This window comes from Sceloporus undulatus, chromosome 4 (assembly GCF_019175285.1).
Source record: "Sceloporus undulatus isolate JIND9_A2432 ecotype Alabama chromosome 4, SceUnd_v1.1, whole genome shotgun sequence".
NCBI lineage: Eukaryota > Metazoa > Chordata > Lepidosauria > Squamata > Phrynosomatidae > Sceloporus > Sceloporus undulatus.
In genome coordinates, this window is record NC_056525.1 from 53,448,495 (window position 1) to 53,469,481 (window position 20,987).

The window sequence follows — 20,987 nt, forward strand, 5'->3', positions numbered from 1 at the left end:
TCACTAAAAGCTGTAATTCTATAACTCCCATGAGCCATAGTCATAGCCAGTGGTGATGGATGAAGAATGATGAGAACTTCAGTCTTACACCTGTAGGCTCACAAGCTGTGCATTCATGACTTCCAGTCTAGCTTCTGCATTGTGTTCAGGAGGCCAGTGAACAAGATGGAAAGAAGAAAAAGGAATGGAAAAAGAGGTCCTCCCCCAGACATGTTTTTGAAGCTGTGTCATCATTTGAGCAATTTTTTAAAAAATAAATCTTATTGAAATGTCACATCTTGTACAATAAATACCTTTTGACTAATTGACACCCCCCCCACACACACATGTTAGAATGCCATTCATTCATTTTATGACATTTCTGAATGCAACATAGGGAAGTCTTCTGATTAAATATACAAGTTACTGTTTACTGTTAAAGTTTGATTTTAAAAAGGGTGATTGTTAGGTATTTTTTAGCTTTTCTCTTGAGTTCTTTAAAACGAAAAACTGTAGTGGAAAAATGTAAATTGATGCAATGAGTAAAATGTTTTAAAAAATCCATTATGAGAAAAATGAATCTTAGCATGGAGGTATAATTGAAGAGATGACTGTCCCTTAAAAGCTTCAGGGAGGAAAAAATACGCCAGTGGTACTATATCAGAGTCACTTAAAAGCCAGGACAGAATTAAAGAAGATGTGAAGTGTGAAGGAGAATTTTTGACCACTCATCTATGTAATCATAATCAAGAGACTAGGAAGCTGCAAAACTGGAGTAGAGGTTATTAAGACACCATGGGGATTTTGTTTATCAAACAGAATAGAAAGGGGAAGGAGGAAAGCATCCATTAAAATGACTTTGTGTAAGACCTAAACTTGGAGTAAGAAAGCAGTAAACCTAATGGCAGTATGTTGTGAAAAAGACTATTCTATCATATAGCTCATTTAGACTGTAAGAGTTGCTGCCATGAGATCTGATGTATTGCGGGTTTTTTTGGAAGGTGGTGGTGATCCTGATGCAAGCTTAGAACATGGATCCATTTCCATTCTGATATCATAACATCTCATCTCATACATATGATCATATGAGCCATGAAAATACCTGGCATCCTGTTAGTCACTTACATAGGCATAAATACAAATTATGTGTGTGTATGTGCTTTTTTTGTGGTCATTCTGGAAGTCAGAATCCTCACACAATATCCCAATTTCCACCCGAATCCATTATATAACTGCTGCAGCTCTACCATGGCTGTTTACTGGCTGGTGAAGAATGAGGCGCATTAGAAGACATGTGTATATCTATGTTTTTGTAGTAAGATGCACAGCAGTGACATCCTCCTCAGGGGCCTCCAGAAGATCCCTGTGAGGTCTTGGAGAATGCCTCTCAGAGAATGCTTCCAGCTATTGGAGCTCCAACTTCCCACTTCCCATTAGCCATTAAATGGCCTGGATGAAGAGCTGCACCAGATAAAAGGTGAGTTTTGGGGTAGGTGGGAAAGGATGTATAGTTTTGCCTGATTGAACTTTATGGTGTCTCTCCCTGACCCAAGACCTCAGTCTTTGTTTCAATTCTAAAATTACTATCACTTATTCTACATTTCTGAAAAATGGCATCTTAACCATATTAAAAATACTGTAGTAACATCCAGTCTGAGAGACTCACAAATTTTCTAATAATTTTATATCTTTTTGATATATCTTTTAAAATATCTTTTTGATTATTCATATAAGGAATTATCCTGTCAATGACTTTAAAAAAACCCTAATTTGGCCAATTTTTCTGCACCTATTTATTTTTGGGGGAAAAACCATGAATTAGCCCCACCACAGGTCAATTTCTTTTGCAAATTCACACTCAGTAGGAAAGATGGCAGGAGTATAGCTACACTGGATTGGCTGGGGTAGTTCCCCAAAGCCAAAAATAAAAGAGGGGAGACCTGGCATCTCTTGCTCCAAACACAGTCTCTGATCATCCATGCTTCTGCAACCACTTTTCATCATATATGCTCCTGCCCTATCACTGCTCCTTAAACAGGCTAAGGCGAGATACAGACGGGCAGGGGAAGACGTCTTGGAGGTGTATTCTGCTGAATACGGAGCCTCCAGACCGCCCGCCCCGGGGGCGTGGCTCAGGTGTATGGGGCTTCCACATGGGGGGCAGTGAAGACGCCTCACCTGGGGCCATTTCTGACCCACAGTTTCCATACTGCCGCCTCGGAGGATGCCGCAAAGAGAGAGGCAGCTTCTTCACGGGCGGCCAAAAACAGGGCTTTTTTTTTCTTTTGCCGGCTGGCCCCTTTAAACTTTTTCCCCCGCCCTGGCCAAGAACAAAGGTGGTCTCCTGCCAGCTGGTGATCAGCTGGTGTTGGCATCCTTGTCCGCTTGCACATTGCCAATGTCACCAGCATCATGGATGCCTCCTCTCCTTCGGTCCCCGCGCTCTTGCTGAATCTGCAATGCACAGCCACAGCTGTCACCGCTGCCACCACTGTCCCCCTGCCATCCCCCATCACCTCCCTTGTACATATGTAAATATTTAAATTTTTAGCTTTTTTTATTGTTAGGTGAAAATGGCACAGGAATGTGTGTAGGGGTGCACTTTAAATTCCAAACTTTCCACGATTCTAGCAGCGCATGCGTACATGCAGCTCTAGGGTTAGGGTTAGGGTTAGGGTTATGAGTCTTAAAATGCGCTGCAGCTGTGCTGCAGCTTCCACACCTGCATGGCAGCTGACGCTGCAATTAAAGCCTGACTGCAAACTGCTCATGTTCCAGGACCCCGACTCATTATGCGACGCAGCAGACATGGAGCTTTTAAATGGGCAACTTAAATTAGCAGTGTAGCAATTCTGGCGTACCGGTGCAGCAGCTTACAGATGGAGATGCGCACTATATAGAAAAGAAGCAGGGAAAAGCAGCACCTTTTTAATGCCGCTTCTTCCCGCTTGGGGCGTGCGGGCGGCGTGTTCATGGCGGCATTCAGGTAAGGGCCGTCTGAAGGCTATACCTTCATGACGTCATGAACACACCCCTTTTTGCCCGTCTGTATCCCGCCTAAGTTCTGTCTGTGTTCCATTTCAGGGGGCTGAAAGTTTATTCTGGATTTTAGTCTAGGACCATTCTCATTACACAATTATAGCATTTTGATACTACTTTAGCTGCTATTATTCCATTCTATGCTATGTAGTTTCATGAGATACTTAGACTTATCTACCAAAGACTAGAACTGCCTATCCAAACTACAAACCCCAGGATTCCATAGGATACAGTCATGGTAGTTAAAGTAGAATTCAAGAGCTGAACTAGTATATAATAAAAAGTGGCCAATTGTGATTTCTTGGCCTGATTCTAAATTACACTGCAGACAAACAAAACTTATGTAAGTTTTGGAAGACAGCTAATTCAACCTTTACAGAAAGTCCCCCCCCCCCCCCCCGAATCAATCTTTTATATTACTTTGACATTTCTGTTCGGTATGGAGCCAAGCCAAGCCAAGCTCTTTGGCTGGCTAAAGCAAATAAGCTGGGACTGTTCCATTTCCACCTACAGAAGTTAGCTGAAATACTTGTGGACTGTTAGCCTATATCTCACCTCAGGGCAAAAGGCAAAGATGGCAAAGTGTCTGGAACATAGCACTTATTTCTCAAACAGTAGGGAGCAGCTATCCATACCAGTCATCTTTCATCAGGTGAGGCAAAGACCTCAAACACAAAAAGTGCTAGCTCACTACAGGTGGGTTTAAAATGCTGTAGATAAAAAGGAACAAGACCAATTGATACATGAGACAAAACAGCTTTTTTCCCCCTGTGGAGTAATTCCTCCGCAACCCTTTGGGGCATTTGAATATGATAAGAATATTGTGGAGGAATATTCATTTTGTCTCGCAGCAGGGAGAAACATACTTTAAGTATTCATGTCTTCGCATAAGGATGGAATAGGAGATGATTTAGGAAAAGATTGCTATTTTGCTCCAACCCACCGTGATGAAGACCATTATTAATAATTTGCCTTATACTGAATTTTATCATGTGAACCAGAACTGAACCAGTTGCCTATGCTGCCAATTTGAACCTTTATTGACTGGAACTGGAAGAGCTTAAATTACACCTGAACCTCAGCTGGAACTGAACCAAAAATGTAATAGTCTGAATCCATGCATACTTGGACAGAAACTTGAAAACTAAAATATTCTTTGCAGAGTGTAAACTGTATTCAGAGAAGGCTCTTCTATATTGTTCTATACTGAAAGATACAGTCTAGAAACAACTAGAGAGTCACAGTCACCCACTCTTTTTGTAGCGTGAGCAACATTTTGGCCCCATGTTGCTGTAATTGACTCTTTTGTGCTTTAAAAGTAGCTTTCATTCTTTTTTTAAAAACTTGCTGCTTGAATTGCAGAGGCCGGGAATAAAATGTTCAAAATAAATAACAAGTAATAAACACTTACGATCCAAGTGCTTCCATGAAAATAAATGTTTTTCTGATGTTGGTGGTCTGTTTCTTCCATGAATTACTCTCCTCCTCCTGTTTGTGGCCCTTCTTCTCCAAAGCTGAAGCTGAGTTTTCTGACAGGGTATAACAATGGTGACAGAATGATAAATATAGGGGAGAAAAGGGTTTTCTCTTGAGTAACAGAAACTGGCTGATATTCAGTATTGCAGTTATAGATTCATAACCAAAATGTATCCATAACTGTTCTGTAGTTAGCCTACTGTAAACCTACAAAAATGCCACTTCAGCCCACCTTAAGATTCAGTAGGATCAGAAGATCCATTCAGCTTTTGATCAGGGTGCAAGAACGATGACTTTACCATCCCAATCCCACCATGGAGGGATGGGAGCATCAGAAGCAGGATCCTTGTTATAAGTCCTTGTCACAGCCTCACACATGAGAGGGAGGGCTGTGGAAACATCCTTCTTCATGAGCCTTAATCACAAACTGAATGGACCTCCTTCTGCTGATCGGATGGATGGTTGCCTGTGAGGGCGTTGCCACAATAAAATGCAAAGCCGCATGTGGAGGAAAGGCCCCAACTTTATTAACACAAGCATCAGCAAAAGGTAGGCTTGGCCAAAAGCATGAGTTCTGGATCATCTTACAACCTGCCATTGTAGAATAAATGGCATGTCATATAAAGCAAGGCATCGGGATGAGCTAAGGGCTAGATTAACGCCCTCTCGTATTCATGCAACCCGCAGATTGCATTTAACTAAAGCCCCTTGTTACCGGGAAGTGGTGTCACATTATGGCCCCTGCAATGACCACAACGTATGCCCTCATCGCTCCCGTGTCCCATAGGGACTCCCGATACAGTGCTATGCAACCTTCTAGACCATGCCTACCCGATCCAGAACCTCTGCTGCTGCCCCAAAAGTTGTGACAGCAAACCACGCACTCTAGGGAGGGCGGGTGGGAGAGCCAAGCAGAAATGGCGCCGAGCAGGATGCCGCATGGCCTATATATAGGTCTATTCCAAAGGTGGGGGCTGAGAGGGGAGTCGCCCCGCCCCCAGGAGGAGCCAGCCAATCAGCTGCCCTGGAGCACCGGGGCGACCATAGAGAGGGACTATCCGCCTCCTAGAGTGTCTCTCAGGAGGCGGAAGTACCTCCTTTTCCCCCCTCGGCCAGCCAATTGGAGGCCAGCGCGCCCCAGCAAAGCATGCTGGGGCACGCCAGACCTCCATGGCACCAGACCCCCGGCGGCAGTGAGTCAGGCGGCAGCCTCTTTTAAGGTGAACTTATGGAGGTCAGACCATGAGATATTACTTAATTATTTCTCCTTTACTAAGTAGCCAATATAGGATTCTGGTGTGTGTGTGTGTGTGTGCATGGTTGTTCACTTATGTTTATTCAACTTGCATGCCAAACATATAATAAAAAGAGAAGGTTTAAACTCAGAAGAAGGAGGAGTGATGATAAGAGGAAGAAACATGAACAATCAAAGATATGTGGGTGACATCATATGACTAGCAGAAAACATCATAGACTTGAAACAATTACTTAGAAAGGTCATAGAAGAAATTGCACAGCCAGGCTTAATGATGAACATAAACAAAACAAATCAAAAATGACTATGGTGGAACTATGAATAAAGATATACAAATGAACACTAAGGTTAGAGTCATCCAAGCCATTACATTCACCATCATCTTGTATGGATATGAGAACTAGACACTGAGGAAAGTGGGCAGGAAGAAAAACATTTGACATGTGGTGCTGGAGAAGAATGCTGAGGATCCTGCAGACAATCAAAAAGACAAATGGGTCCTTGAACACATCAAGCCTGAAATCTCTCTGGAAGTCAAGATGATAAAATTCAGGATCTTATAACTTTGGCCATATTATTATTATTATTATTATTATTATTATTATTATTATTAGGCATGACTCATTAGAAAAGACAGTAATTCTACGGAAGGTGGAGGATAGTAGAAAGAGACGAAGACCACATGCCAGATGGAAGGACTCAATCAGAAAGGCCATGGACTTGAATTTACAGGACCTAAGCAAAGCAGTGAAGGACAGGGCATCTTGAAAATATCTCATCCACGGGGTTGCCATGACGTGGGGTTGACTAGAAGGCAGTTAACAGCATACACTAATGGTGACTTTAACATAACAATTTTATGATTTCTTTGTGGTCAGATTAATCTTTCTGAATTTCCTAAACTGCCCAGTTTCACCCTTTCTGCAGTCTGGACTCAGGATCCACCTTTGAACACCATCCTGAAAGGTGTTTTCTATTTCCCTTTTTAAGGCAGACCAATAAAAATTCAAGTTCAGTTTATCTGAAGGACTGTGGGGCTGTACAAACCGGCCATTAAGGTCAGCCTGGAGGCGGAGTCAGGTTGTGGCATCCATATGATCCATGGCCTGACTCTGCCCCCAGACCGGCATGACACCATGTGCCACACCACATGGCATGTGGCATCAAAGTGCTCCTTTAGTGCTGCGTCTAGATGGCGCAGAACCAAAGGAACACCGAAAAGTCATGGCACTGGCGGCTACGGTGCCCTTTCTGTGGTGCAGAAAGGAGTCACTTTTTGCAGCTCCTTTTTGCACCACAGAAAGGCAAGATTGGGGCCGCGGCATGTGGTTGCAGTAGCCCTGATCTAGCAAGAAAAGGGTGGTCTGTACAGCCCCTGTATCTCCCTACATGAGATATGTTTGCATGTGTTCTGAAGAAACCCTTCTCTCTGTTCCATCACACTCACAGATACATTAGAGAGTAAGTACCTTCTTGGTGACTGCTCCCAGGCTCTGGAACATCCTCTTTAGAGAGGTTAGGACACTCTCCTTGGTGTCTTTCTCCAGGCTAATAAATACTTCTTTGTTTAGCAGACCTTTGAATACTGACCACTCAGGGGGAACAGGCCTTGCATATTATGCTATATTAATGGCTATAATTTTAATTGTTTTAATTTATTCATAGTTTAGTTGCATTTAACTTTAGTGTAAGGCAAATTTTTAGTTTTGTTTTAACTGTTGTAAGCTGTTTTGAATCCTGGACTGTGGAAAACGGGGGATATAAATAATTATCAAATTAATAGGCAACAAGAAAAACCATGACCTCCATCATCATCATGTGGGCTAAAATTTTAAGGAGATGAATTGTCAGCTGAATCAAATGCTTACAAATCTAATGGACAGTCTCAGACATGTCAGAAATTTTCCCTGAGAAGCATTTGCCTTACCCCTTAATTTTAAAGTTGTATTTTTCTAAAACCTTCCATCAGTTTTTATAGACCCACGCTACTCAAAGGTGTGGCCCATGGACCATTGCTGGTGCCTGAAGCATTGGCTCTGGGTCCTTGACAAGTTTACAGTTGTAGCCTTGAGTACAAATATGGTACTGATCCCATGAGAAGTGGCAAAATAAAGAAATAAATAAAAATATCAAGACCCCACACCAAATAAGCTGGGAGGAATTGTAACATACAACATATCTTGACTGCACTGTGAAAATTTTGATCTGATGATTCAAATACATTAACTGCTTGCAGTTTTCAAAACAGTTTCTTGTGACTGTGCTGCTTCTAAAATTTCTGTTGATTGCCTGCTCGTATTAGTCATTGTGACAGAGAAGGCTGTGTTGATTTCATAAAAGATATTAACCTAGTATTTATATATACAGCACAGGATTCCTCACAATTAGCACATTAAATCAGCTTTTGGAAGTTATCCGATAGAATGTCCTGATTCCATTCCCTCTCATTCTCAACACAATGCACGATAATAATGAAGCATGCTATTTCTATTAGAATTGCTCTCATGTTAAATGCAAAGATTAGGAATGTTTGGCATTAACACAGTCATTTAGATGGTGATGACTTTAGTTTATAGTTGCTTATACAACTGGTAGGAAGTCATTGTGACTATGCTCATCTCATTTAATAGCCTGCTACTGGAAATCAGAGCAAACGAATATAAAACCAGACAGATTCTATAGTCAATGTTGACACAGAATTAATGCTCCAGGAACAGAACTAGCAGAACCAAACCTTAATTTGTCAAACTTATGTTTTGCAACAGAACAGGAATTAACTAAAAATATTGCCCATAAGACACACAATTCATAAATATGAAAATATAGTATGCAGCCTAATTGTTTGAAATAGTCCAAAATATAACAAACCAAAAGGCAACTGAAAGGAAACATAAAATCACACTGGTTTCTGTGTAGATTACTTTAGCATGAAGCTGAAGTAGAGTGGAATCATGAAGATATCTGTAACAGTCTAAAATACAAGTCTTCATCAAAATGTTTGCCAGCAATTTTGAGTTCCAGTCATTTTGCTCCAGCCATGTTTAGATTCTTTTGTGAAAATTTAAAATGATGACATTCAAAATAAAATTAACCTTTTTGCTTCTGCACCCAAACTAAAATGTTTATAGAGATACAACTATCAATCTAGTAGATTATTTCCAAATAACTATACACTGGCTGGAAGTCATGCTATAGAGAAAGTGTTATTGTCACTAAATCTGATCAGGATATTATTTAAAACTGAGCTTTCTTGAATCAAGAAATAAAGTATGGGCATATCCTTTTGCAAGAAAAAGAGAAATGAAAGCTGGCTCAGACTGGAAGGATTCCAGGGTAGCATAGTAGTAGGAAGGTCAAAGAAAAAAAATTGAGCTCCCAATCCCATATAGCAAAACTGATAAATTAATCCTGTGCACCAGATGTGATGTGTATTTACTTACAATTCATTATGTTCAGTGAGGATTGCTCCTGAGCAAACATGCATGCAATTGAAATTTTAAGATCCTAGGGGGGATTTCAAAAGCTGAAGAAAAGTGAGGCTATGCTCCCTGGCTATCAGTACAGTCATTCCTTCTTTTTCACCGGAGGACTAAGGTGCCTGGTATAGGGAGGTTGCTTTGGGGATCCTGCACTTGTCCTTTCCAGTATTTTTTTTTTTTTACGAATGTGAAAGCCAGAAAATACTTCTTTGCTCTTTGTAACATGACTTTCTCTGTAGCAGCACCATAACTGTTGAATTCCCTACCCAAAGAAGTTAGGCTGGCCCCATTTCTTTCAAGCGTCTGTTGATCAACCAAAACAGTACTGTTCTGCATGGTATTCTATCTTTTAACTGTTTCAAAACTGGATTGAAGGAATGTTTTCAAAGTGCTTTTAGGAGTTTGTAGAGAATGTCAAAGGTGTTTTAAAAACATTTTTATCTCTGTACTGTTTTGATTTTTATTTGTTCATCACTGAAGGCTGGGAAGTGATAGAGAAATATAATAAATAATTAAATAAGGAAAGGAGGAAACTGGGATTCCTGCATCATCAGGGTGTAAAAATGCCTAAATATACATAAGTAACAAATGTATACAGGCTGAAAACCAAATGACAAGTGTCATTCCTCAAACTTTTATGTGTCACTTAATTTTGATCCTTCTTCTTCTTAAATGTGCTGAGAGGCTATGTGTTCTGACCCTCATATGATTTTCATACCAACCCTATAGGTAAGCCTAGGGGACAATGGGGTTCACAGCTATGTAGGAGGCTGAATCCAGGGCTTCTCCCTCAAATTCTAAGAAACTAAAACTCACCACCACACTTTGACTCAAATCTGTCAGTACAAGCAGCTGTTCATATGATAAGCTGAAAACACACCAGGGAATTGTTTTATTCCTTCACAATAATTAGTGCAGTCAAAGAAGGGAAAATGATATTAAACAAAGGCTCTTGAGAATGTTCCTGTTGTGTTCCAGAACAAAAGACAGGCACTGGAAGAAGGATGGGAATGGATGCTATGCACAATACTCCCTGAAAGGTTCAATCATGCTCCATTGCCGTCTTTCAAGGAGCACCCAGAGCCTCTAAGCACAGCTAAATTTGCCAGAGACCAAATTGAATCTTTTATTAAAAAGGAATGTTCAAAACAGTTGGAATTCACTATAGGAAAAAAGAAAGAGAGAAAAGGCAAAAGTTCATTTCTTGTGACAGTTAGTTAAGGTTTTCAATTCCCATAGAAATGGTATTTGCCACCTCTAATGAACAAGGTGACATGGTTTTTGCATGCCCCAGCTTCAGGCTCCAAAGGTTAATTCAAGTGTAGTGAAAGAGAAATTGACTCAGCTGCTAAAGAATGACAGGTTCAGTCTATAAGCTCCTTAAAGGCCAAACTGTGAGTTTGCCTTTATCTGCTTGTGAGTTTGTACATTCCCCTGTGAACTGCTGAGGTACAAGTCTTGGTAAAAGGTGCCCTTTTCTAGTGCTGTTTTATATGGACAGACAGGTTTTAGCAGAGCTGAATTTTTTTTTTTTAAAAAATCCCAAACACTTTTCTTCTCACTACTTGCAGGTGTCTCATTTTTATTTCAACATCATCTTTGATCTATCTAACCATTTGCTATAAATAAATAAATAAATGTGATACTATTCCTTAGGGTTGAATAAAACATTGCCATTTTTTTTAATGGTTGGCTGCTATACCAAATGGGGAGAATGACTCAGTTCTGGGTTATAGTCCAAACTGTAACAGCACTATTCACAGTGCTGAACCTAGTTTGGAGAAAGGATTTAACTCCCTGAGTAGCTCCTTTACAGTTCAGAATACAATTAGTGTCCCATCAACACTGCAGCTACCAGCCACCACTGCTTTGAGCTTCAAGTGAAAGATCATTTTGAGATCTTGAACTTGGATGTTAAGGGCATAATCCTACTCAGAGGGGTTAATCCTGTTCATCCTGAAGCATGGACTTTACCTCCTTTCCTCTCCTTAGTCCTGGCCATAGCTTGGGATGCTGCACTGAAGCTAGGTCATTTTTTTCCCAATCAAGAGGTTTCTGCACACCTAAAACATTAAACACTTTGCTCTTTATCAGGTCTTTGCAAGCAGCACAATTCCTTCTTTTACTAGAACAGCATGTAGAGTATGGAGAAAAGAGAACATTTAGAGAGTCCTGGAGATAAAGATGGATGAGATTTTGTGTGTGCGTTTTTAAAATATGAACTTTCCAAAACTGACAAAAAAAGATATGTTAAAAGGAATTTGTTTTAAAAGAACTTGTGGGGAAAAAGAAAGCCAGGAGATCTTTTTATTCAAGCAGATGGATCTGTCAGCTTAATTAAAGTTTGAATCTTTCTCTCTCTCTCTCTCCCCCTCCCTTTCTGGTAGTCATTTCCCTCATTCTGTGTGAGCCAAATAGTCACATTAGATGTAATATTTTATGCTCTTTGGTTGGCTTTTAAAAGAAGTAGACATTTTCTAGTTTCATCTAGTTGATACATATACTGTAACTCAGTAATGTCTATCTAGCACTGTAAACATCTTACACTGACAAATTAAAATGCATTATCTGTACAATGAACAACATTATTTCCCATAAAGTTCTGGCAGTACTTCCAAATGATAGATATAGGCTTAGCCCACATGAACTTCGGAGTGGGACAGTACAATGGGTCACCTGAGACAAAAGGTTGGGATATACTATCATTTTTGAATCCTCTCGAATGTGTCTACAACCCTTCTCTACTAGTGTGTGTGTGCATGTGTGTATCACATAAAGGAGTAAAGGTCTAGTTCAGCCTGTTCTCTGCATGCTAGTTTTCTACACTGGACAGAGATTTTGTTTTCTGTATTTTTCAAAAGTAGAGGATCAGAAAATCCTACCTGAAGTGCTACAGTCCATTTCACTCCTCATTCTTTCCTCATTCTGGTTCACGTCGAGATAATTTGGTGAATTATACATTACTAAAAGAAAAAAAAAAAAGGAGGAAATTCATCACCAAAAAGGAAAAAAAAGAATGAAATAAATGTGCACAAGATTTAGGTATGCTATTTAATATAGATAGATAGATAGATAGATAGATAGATAGATAGATAGATAGATAGACAGACAGATGCAGAGTTAGAAATAGCTACTTCAATTTACAGAAAATTACAGTACATTTTACTACAGAAAGCTTAACTGTGACCAGGTGACTTTTGTCCAGTTGCTTTTGATGGGTGACTTTATAGCCTCTACTGCTCTCCCTTCTTATGGTTATCTATCTTTAAACTGGATTTGGAATGGACAGCTCTAAAAATAGAGTAAGTCTTCAAGCAAAGGACTATCCTCTGACAGCCTTTCAAATACAGTAGAGGAATATTCTCTATAGTAGGTCACGTGGCCATTGTGTGTGGATGCTGTGAGTGTATCTACACTATATTTTTTGGCAATTTGGTACCACTTTAAAGTTTGATGACTCCATCCTATGAATCAAGGGATCTGTAGTTTGGTAGTAATTTAGAATTCATTAGCCCATTTCCTAAAATGCTGCTGAGAAGTTGAGAGAATGCTAATGCTAGCTACTTCACAAATCTCAGGAATACATAGGATGGTGCCAGGGTTACTACAAGTATGTGACATTTAGGTGCATTGATCAATTGCTGTTAGAAATGTATTTCACTAATTGCTCAAGCTTGAGTTTCAGAAAAGACAGTGGAGACAATAACACTTCAACTTTTTATTTATTTATTTATTTTTAATTGGAAGAAAAGGTTGTATGTGGCATCCAACTGGCAGCAGGAAAGAAAGTCAAGCTCTGTAATAATTGGGAACGTGGTGATCCTGGAGAAAGTTGGTGATCCAACACTGATTCCAAGTTGGCCCTGTGGCTTGTGCATTAGAGGAGGACAGACACTAGATTCCAGGTACAGACAGAAGCACAGCTGGGAAGTAACTAACTAAACATAGTATTATTACTTAATATATTTTTAGTAGTTGATAATAATCCTCCTTATTATGGTTTTAATGATAATGATGTTAAAGGAGCTTTTTTTAAAAAAAAACCTTTGGAAACCATTACTTTGGGGAGTTGGCCATATTTAAGAAATTGTGGCCGTTTTTATTTTTTATTTGATTAAAAAAAACTATCAGCCATACTTTACTGTAATGCAATGCAATATGGAACTTTTAAAATAGTGAGTAATGTGCAAGTGCAATGTATTACTTTCTTTAAAGTGACGCTAAAGAGTTAACTTTTAAAGTAGCATTTCCAAACTTTGTGTGACAGTATCAAAAGAGCACTTAAACCTTCGGTGTGATGCTTGGGCAATGGATAGGCTGAAGTGGAGATCTAGAGAGGGGAATGGAAATAATAAGGAAATCTTTTAAAGAGAATTTGATTCTGGTAGAGATATGGGGGTATATATAGGTTTGCTTTTCAGTAACTATGTGCAGACATTTATCCATCCATGTCTTCATAACCTGGAGAGAAAGAACTGGAGATTTTGTACAGCCACAGAGCTGTGCAAAAGCAAGGTAAAATAATTAAGGGAAATGTATATTATCTGTGATTAATCTACTTGCTTTCTCACAAACAATTGTTTTCTTTGAGACACATGCCTGAAAAATTTGGGCAACAGGGAAATTGAATTTATGGCTAGAATCCTGATGGTAATATGTGAAAAACTCCTCTTACATCTGTATGCCCTCTTGATGTCATTGCAGAAGGAAGTATTTACTATGTTCTTCAAATAATGTCACCCATGTGACACATCCTACTTTTCTGTTACCAGTGCACCCACCCACCATAGCCATTTAGTAAAGGGGGATGCTCAAGGAGCATCTAACTGCATTTGCACAGCTGGATGCACAAGCAAAATGGCATCCTCTCAGATCCTTCTATCTTGGTTGTGCATCAGGCAGCTGAAAATTAGGCTGTGTGTGGGTCTGGAGGTGGAGATTTGCTTGGTAGAGCTTTATATACCACAGAACCAATTCAAGATTTTGTCCAATGTTTACCACCCAGTGATTGGTCACAAAACAAAACACACAAAATACAATACACACAGGTAAAGAAAACCATATTATGATAAACAGGTATCTTCCATCACTTCTAAATAACTGCTCTGCTATTTTGTATCAGACAGATTTGTCTATTGAGACAGAAGGTTTGAGTTCCTAACTCTTAAGAATTTGCATTGACTCATTTTGTCTTCAAGCATGATTGTGGCACTGCATTTTGGCTTTTCCCTCTGAAAGGCTCCTTATCTTTATCTGCTACATGGCCAATAAGTATAACGTGATCCTCTCTATAGTGGCAAAAATTATTGAACTTTAACTATTGCAAAAGATTGAAAATTGCAATTTGCCAATTACTACTCTAGTTTAGCCAGTTTAGCTTTTTTTTAAAAGTCCAACTTCTATGGGAGTACATGATTAACTTTTCTACTGAGATTAAGCCAATTAGTCTCTATAATCTAGTGCATATCCTTGTGACAGCTCATCAGGTCTCAAGAAAAGAACCTTCCCAGCTTTGCTAGCTAATGTCCTTTAATGGAAGAAACATATCAATAAACTTATTTTAACCAAGTGCACGTTGTACCACAGAGTTACCCTCCCCAAATTTACCTGAAAGTCCTCATTGAATACAGTACTATACAGAGAGACTATACTCCCACGTAAATGAGTATTTACAAAGACAATCAATATCCTAAGAGCAGATTTATGAATGGCAACAGTTTAGTCAAAACTTGGAGCCTTTTTCTGATGTAAAAACTTGGTATTCAGCCTTTCTTTGACTGAATAATGAAAACAGAACAATAATTTACAATATGTGAATTATAGCAGTCATAAAAAGTAATGCTTTATTGTTCAGTCTCCTGTAATTCACAATGAAGTAAAATTGGTTAAGCTAATTTTTAATATTACATTCTGAAAATTATTTGAAGAATTCAGGGGATAAAAATAAAATATTCTCAGTAATTAAACCACTGCTCAAGAATACATATGCAATAACACACACATACACCAAAATATGTATGTAGAATGTGCATATCTACTATTTGGCTTTTAAGCCTAGCAGTGGCGGGGTTTCCTATAATTCTTCTCTGTTGTATTATACCAATGTCAAAAGATTAAAGGGTCCAAATTCCCCTCCCCCATCATATTCTTCTTTTAAACATATATGAAAACAGAGCTAGAAAGTGCCTTTCAGAAAAGTGCAGCTTTTAGCTTGTGTCATTGATGTTCATGGCTTAGAACTTTATCCCATATTGCTTTGATTTCATTTTTCTCCATGTCAGAAAAGTCAGAAAACCATGGAGTCTGTTCTCAGATCACTGACTAGCAAACTGACAGCATAAGGCAAACAGACATAAACAGACATCTCCTCTGGTCAACATGCTTCACCTTCTGATCAATGAACTCACATGTGCACCATGTGAAAGCTAAGCTCTCCAAAGCCAGCTAGATTAAGCCACTGTAACAAACAGCAAAGACATGAGAGCAGCTAAGAAGTCACTGTGATTATATACGAACTAGAAGAGCTGTTAACAAAAGTGGATTGTACTGAAGCCTAATTAGTTTCACCTATGATACATTGTTCCCTTTAAGAACCTTACAAATACAATAAGCATGGAGTAGAATGTGATAGCTCCTAGACACCTTGCACCTGCCTACACACATGCACACAGTGTGTGTGTGATTTTTTTAAAAAATAAAAAATAAAACACAAACCCACTCATTCATGTTGTATATTGTATAAACTTTGCTGTTACCCACCTTGATCCCCAAAACGGAAGAGGCGGGATATAAATTTAAAAAATATATATTATTATTATTTGGAAGAATCTTAGGGGCTGAACAGACCATCCCTAAGGGGTGGCCAGAAGCCACTTCTTTCATCACTGGATAGGGGCCATGGCAACTACATGCCATGGCCCCAATCTGGCATTTCTGCTGTGCAAAAAGGAGCCATAAAAAGAAGCACCTTCTGGCACTCCTTTTGGTGTGGCATCATCTGGATACAGCACCAAAGGAGCACCGGTCAGGTGCACAGCATGATGGCAGCATAAGGGCAGTGTTGGGGCATAGATGCAGTGCCCCCACTCTGCCCTGAGGCTGGTGTATAATGCCAGTTTGTACAGCTTCTGTTACCATTTCCTGTGCCAATCTTTTCTTCTTTCTTTCTTTCTTACAAATGTGGTCTGGTTTATGCTGTTTGGCAGCATTGCGACTCTCTGGGAGATTATTTTAAGTGAGCTGAAGTGTTCTCATATTTCTTTTGTTATACTGTTGTCCTCTGGCCAAACAGCTCTTGCAAATGATTGAAAACCATAGAAAAAAAACCTATGAGTTGACAAATTAGTGAAAAGCACACTATGGGAAAGGATGTGTCTATGATATTATTGCCAATGCTCTGAAAAAAGTTATATACCTATGTAGATTTTCAAACTGGGTACAGTAAGCATATGGCACTTTGAGAGAACCTGTGCATTTTCAATTGCATGTCACTTTGAAATGTGATACTGCACAGTTGAACATGCGTGTAGTTTTATGTACCTCTCCTTTTCATCAACATGGATTATGTGGAAAGAGCACTACACACATACAAGCTATACTGGGCTGAAGACAGCCCACTCTACATAAATACTGTGTTGTGGCTAGGCCTTCTCTGTATACTTTTCCCCACAAATATTTTCATTATACAACGTGTGAACATCTGTATAGGCTGAAAAAAAATATGAAGACATTATTTGTCCATCCTTTTGACTGAAGGTGTTTTGATTTCATTTATCCAGGACTCCAGAGGCAGAAATAACATGGAAAGAACAGGTTTAGGTTCCTCCACCACAAAAAAGAAGAGCAGTTCAACATGATTCAATGCAATAAACAAGTTTCAACTGAGAAAAAGTAGGATTCAGTTCAATCCTACTGTAGCAGTGTGTGCCTGCATCCAACTGGCAAGGTAAGCAACGAACGCCTCCAAAATTCCATGCTGCGCATGTGCAAATAGCAAAACAGAGAGAAAGATGGAAGTCAAATAAGTCTGCCTCACCAGCTGCCACCAGTATGTTAAAACAAGATCTATAAGTTTGGCTACTATGATAAATAAATTAAGGAAAGTGGAGGTAGGTGAACAAAAATATAATCCCTGTATTCATTTTAGAAGTGGCCTTCATGTGGTTTTTAGAAGAATCAGAATAATTTAAAAAAAAATCTTTATATAGAAAGGTTAACCGACCTGGTTGTTTCATATCACACATGCATATTGTTAGTTGTAAATGAAATGTTTGCTGAAACATATTGAACTACTCTTCTTTTTTTTCTGGTGTAGAAGCCTATTTGTATTCTATCAGTGTTATCTCTGGCTTTGATACCAAATTTTCTGTTAAAGCAGTCATGGGCAGGAATATATTTACTTCATTAACTGAAGTATACCTGTAAATTTTATTACTTTACTATAGCAATAAGAATAACAGTACAAAAACATAACATAAATTTTGCTGTTGTCTGTCTTCAAGCAGTTTCTGACTTAGGGTGACCCTAAGGCAAATCTATTTATAAGGTTGTTGTTTTTTGCTTTTGTCTTGCAAGATTTGTGCAAAGGGAGGCTGCTTTTGTCTTCTTCTGAGGATGAGACACTGCGGCTTTCTTGTGATCACTCAACAGATTTCCATGGCTGAGTGAGGATTCAAACCCTGGTCTCCAGAGACATAGCCCAATGTGTAAACCACCACACCACTCTGGCTCAGTAAATACATCACTATTATGTCAAAATGTTACATTATATTTTTAAAAATGTGAGATATAAACACTTGTTTCCTTTTAATAAACACTTGAGAAGTCTTTTTCTGTATAGGTAAATGTAAATGTATGACAGCCAGCATGGAGTAATTGTTTGAACACTGAACTACAACTGGAGACTAGGGTTCAAATACCTGTTCAGCCACTGGGTGACCTTAGGCAAGTCACACTCTCTTGGCCTTCAAGAAAATCCTGAGAAAGGTTTGCCTTAGGGTCACCATGAGTCAGAAATGACTTGAGGACACATAACCACAACAAGAAAGTAAGAATGATGTACACCTGGAGTAGGCAGAAGTTAGAACATATCATCATCATCATCATCAGCAGCAGCATCACCATCACCATCATCACCTTTATACCCTGCATTATTTCTCCAAACTGTTACACAAGGCAGCTTACAAACAAAAATGAGTACAGTATAGCCAAAAACTTTCTAAAGATCAATATTTTTTTTAAAAAAATAAACATTATTTTTTTTCAGGTGATTAGCAGTACATTTGCAAGGATTTCTGATTTTCAGCAGCTTAACAGCAGCAACAAAATGACCTACCTCCACAGTTTGCTCTGACCAGCTAAAATGAAGTAATCATGGGATAATTGTGGTGGATTTTAGTGTGGCAGGTCTATAAGTTCCATTTGGTTTTGGTCAGTGATACCTGAAAGTTGGGGTGCTGGATACAGGTACAACAAGAGGTGACAAGAGGAGCCAAGAGTAATGCCTATTCACATACAGTCTTACACATGGAGATATCCCACATACATTTTAAAAATGCTTTAAATGGTTATTAAACAAGTGTGATTAAACCATTAAGCCATTAAACTTGTGTAATAGATTTTTAACACTACAGTCAGAAGATGGAGAAAGCATCTTTCAGGTCCTCCATGCAATGAGAAAACTGTGGGCAAGAAAAAGGAACAGTGCCAGCTCTGAACAGTCCAGGTCATCTGCATTGGTGGTTTCTAGTCTTTCTTTTCTTCCCTGCTGATTCTCCTAATGAGAATGGTAACACAAGCTCTGATCAAGCAGCTCTCATCTGAACCAGGTTCTCCCAACCTTCACTTCAATATGTGGCAGAAGAGAGGGATGAGAGAAGCCCCAGGAGCTGCATGTTTAAGGAAAGGAGGGGAGGGTCATCACAATCCACAGCAGCAGACATACAGAACAGAAAACTATAGACTAACACTATTAAAATTGGAAACAAATAGGAACTATTACTTCCTGCCTTCCCAAGGTTGTGAAATAATCCTCCTGCAGTTGATATCCTGAAGGACATCATATATAGCTCCTAGACACCTTGCACCTGCCTACACACATGCACACAGTGTGTGTGTGTGTATGTATGTGTGTGTTTAAAAATTAAAACACAAACCCACTCATTCACTCATGCCTGAATCAAATGTTGGTCAATATAATAAAATTAACCTGTAAAGAAAAAACAGCACCAAACTGTTCACACTGCTTGAATTAAAAAAAAAAAAAATCCCAGCCATTTTTTTAAAAAAAAACTTCCTCTCAGTGATTGGCTGGGGATGGTTGCCTAACCATCTATTTCTTTTTCTGTCTTGGGCCCAAGTGTGTGTGTGTTTCTGAGCGCAACCATGACTGTACATGATATCCCAGAAGTCTGAAATCCCCAATATCCTGGCCTTTCTGGATACCACCTTTCTTCCTCTGTTGTGAGTGCCTTGAGGAAAACCAATCAAGGACAAATGCTCTTTTTATTTGCACATCTGTGAAGAGGAGATGCACACCACTGTTTAGGTGGATGGGCTATTCACTTTTGAGGTTCCACACAATATATCATTACTGTTCTTTAAAAAGTTGAACTTGTGTGAGTCTGTGAGAACAGGAGGTGGCTGGGATTAGAAGGATCCACCTTTTTATGTTCAAAAAGACTGGTGGCTTGTAGGAGGAACATACACTTAGAGTACAAATTGATGTACAACTTCTGGGCCAATCCATTTGTACTCTAAGGATATGTTTCTCCTACCATCTCAGGATTCAGTTGAAGGCTCTTAGGGTTGAAAACAAACCTAGACATTTGTACTCCCACCAAGTACAAAATACATATGTCAAGTGTCAAAACATAGTCCTTCCTACCATTCACTGAACAGTAACTTTTTATAATGATCTTTGCTCTGATCCTGTTGGTGTTTCTGCTTGGGGTCTCAGCATCATTTCAGTTTTGACTCATAGTGCCTGTATTACAGGATTTTCTTGGGAAGATTTTTTCAGAGTAGGTTTCATAGAATCATAGAGTTGGAAGAGACCACAAAGGCCATGCAGTCCAACCCCCCCTGCCATGCAGGAACTCACAATCAAAGCATCCTTGACAAATGGCCATCCAATCTCTGTTTAAAGACCTCCAAAGGAGGAGACTCCACTACTCTCTGAGGATGTGTGTTCCACTGTTGAACAGCTCTTACTGTCAAGAAGTTCCTCCTTGTTAAGGAGGGATCTCTTTTCCTGCAGCTTGCATCCATTGTTCCTGATCCTATTCTCTGGAGCAGCAGAAAACAAGCTTGCTCTATCCTCAATATGACATCCCTTTAAATATTTAAACAAGACTATCATATCACCTCTTAACCGTCTCTTCTCAAGGCTAAACATACCCAGCTCCCTAAGTCTCTCCTCATAAGGCATGGTTTCCAGGTTTTTCACTATTTTAGTTGCCCTCCTTTGGACATGCTCCAGTTTCTCCACATCCTTTTTGAATTGTGGTGCCCAGAACTGGACACAATATTCTAGCTGAGGCCTGACCAAGGCAGAATAGAGTGGCACTATTACTTCCCTTGATCTGGACACTATACTTCTATTGATGCAGCCTAGAATTGCATTGCCCTTTTTAGCTGCCACATCACACTGTTGACTCATGTTCAACTTGTGGTCTACTTGGACTCCTAGATTCCTTTTACATATAGTCTCATTTGGCCAGGTGTCCCCCATCCTATATCTATGCATTTCATTTTTTCCC

General features: G+C 39.4%; 1 protein-coding gene across 2 annotated transcripts in view; it reads right to left on the bottom strand.

Annotated features, from left to right (window-relative positions):
* The window catches only part of CAMK1G (calcium/calmodulin dependent protein kinase IG), an 80,498-nt gene that overhangs the window by 56,898 nt on the left and 2,613 nt on the right, over positions 1 to 20,987 (bottom strand). For both annotated transcript variants that reach the window (XM_042465413.1, XM_042465411.1), the window contains exons 2-3: positions 12,111 to 12,191; positions 4,430 to 4,547 (exon numbers count right to left, since the gene is read on the bottom strand). In XM_042465413.1, the coding sequence (XP_042321347.1) occupies positions 4,430 to 4,547; positions 12,111 to 12,189 (197 nt within the window). In that variant the 5' untranslated portion in view covers positions 12,190 to 12,191. The remainder of the gene's footprint in view (positions 1 to 4,429; positions 4,548 to 12,110; positions 12,192 to 20,987) is intronic.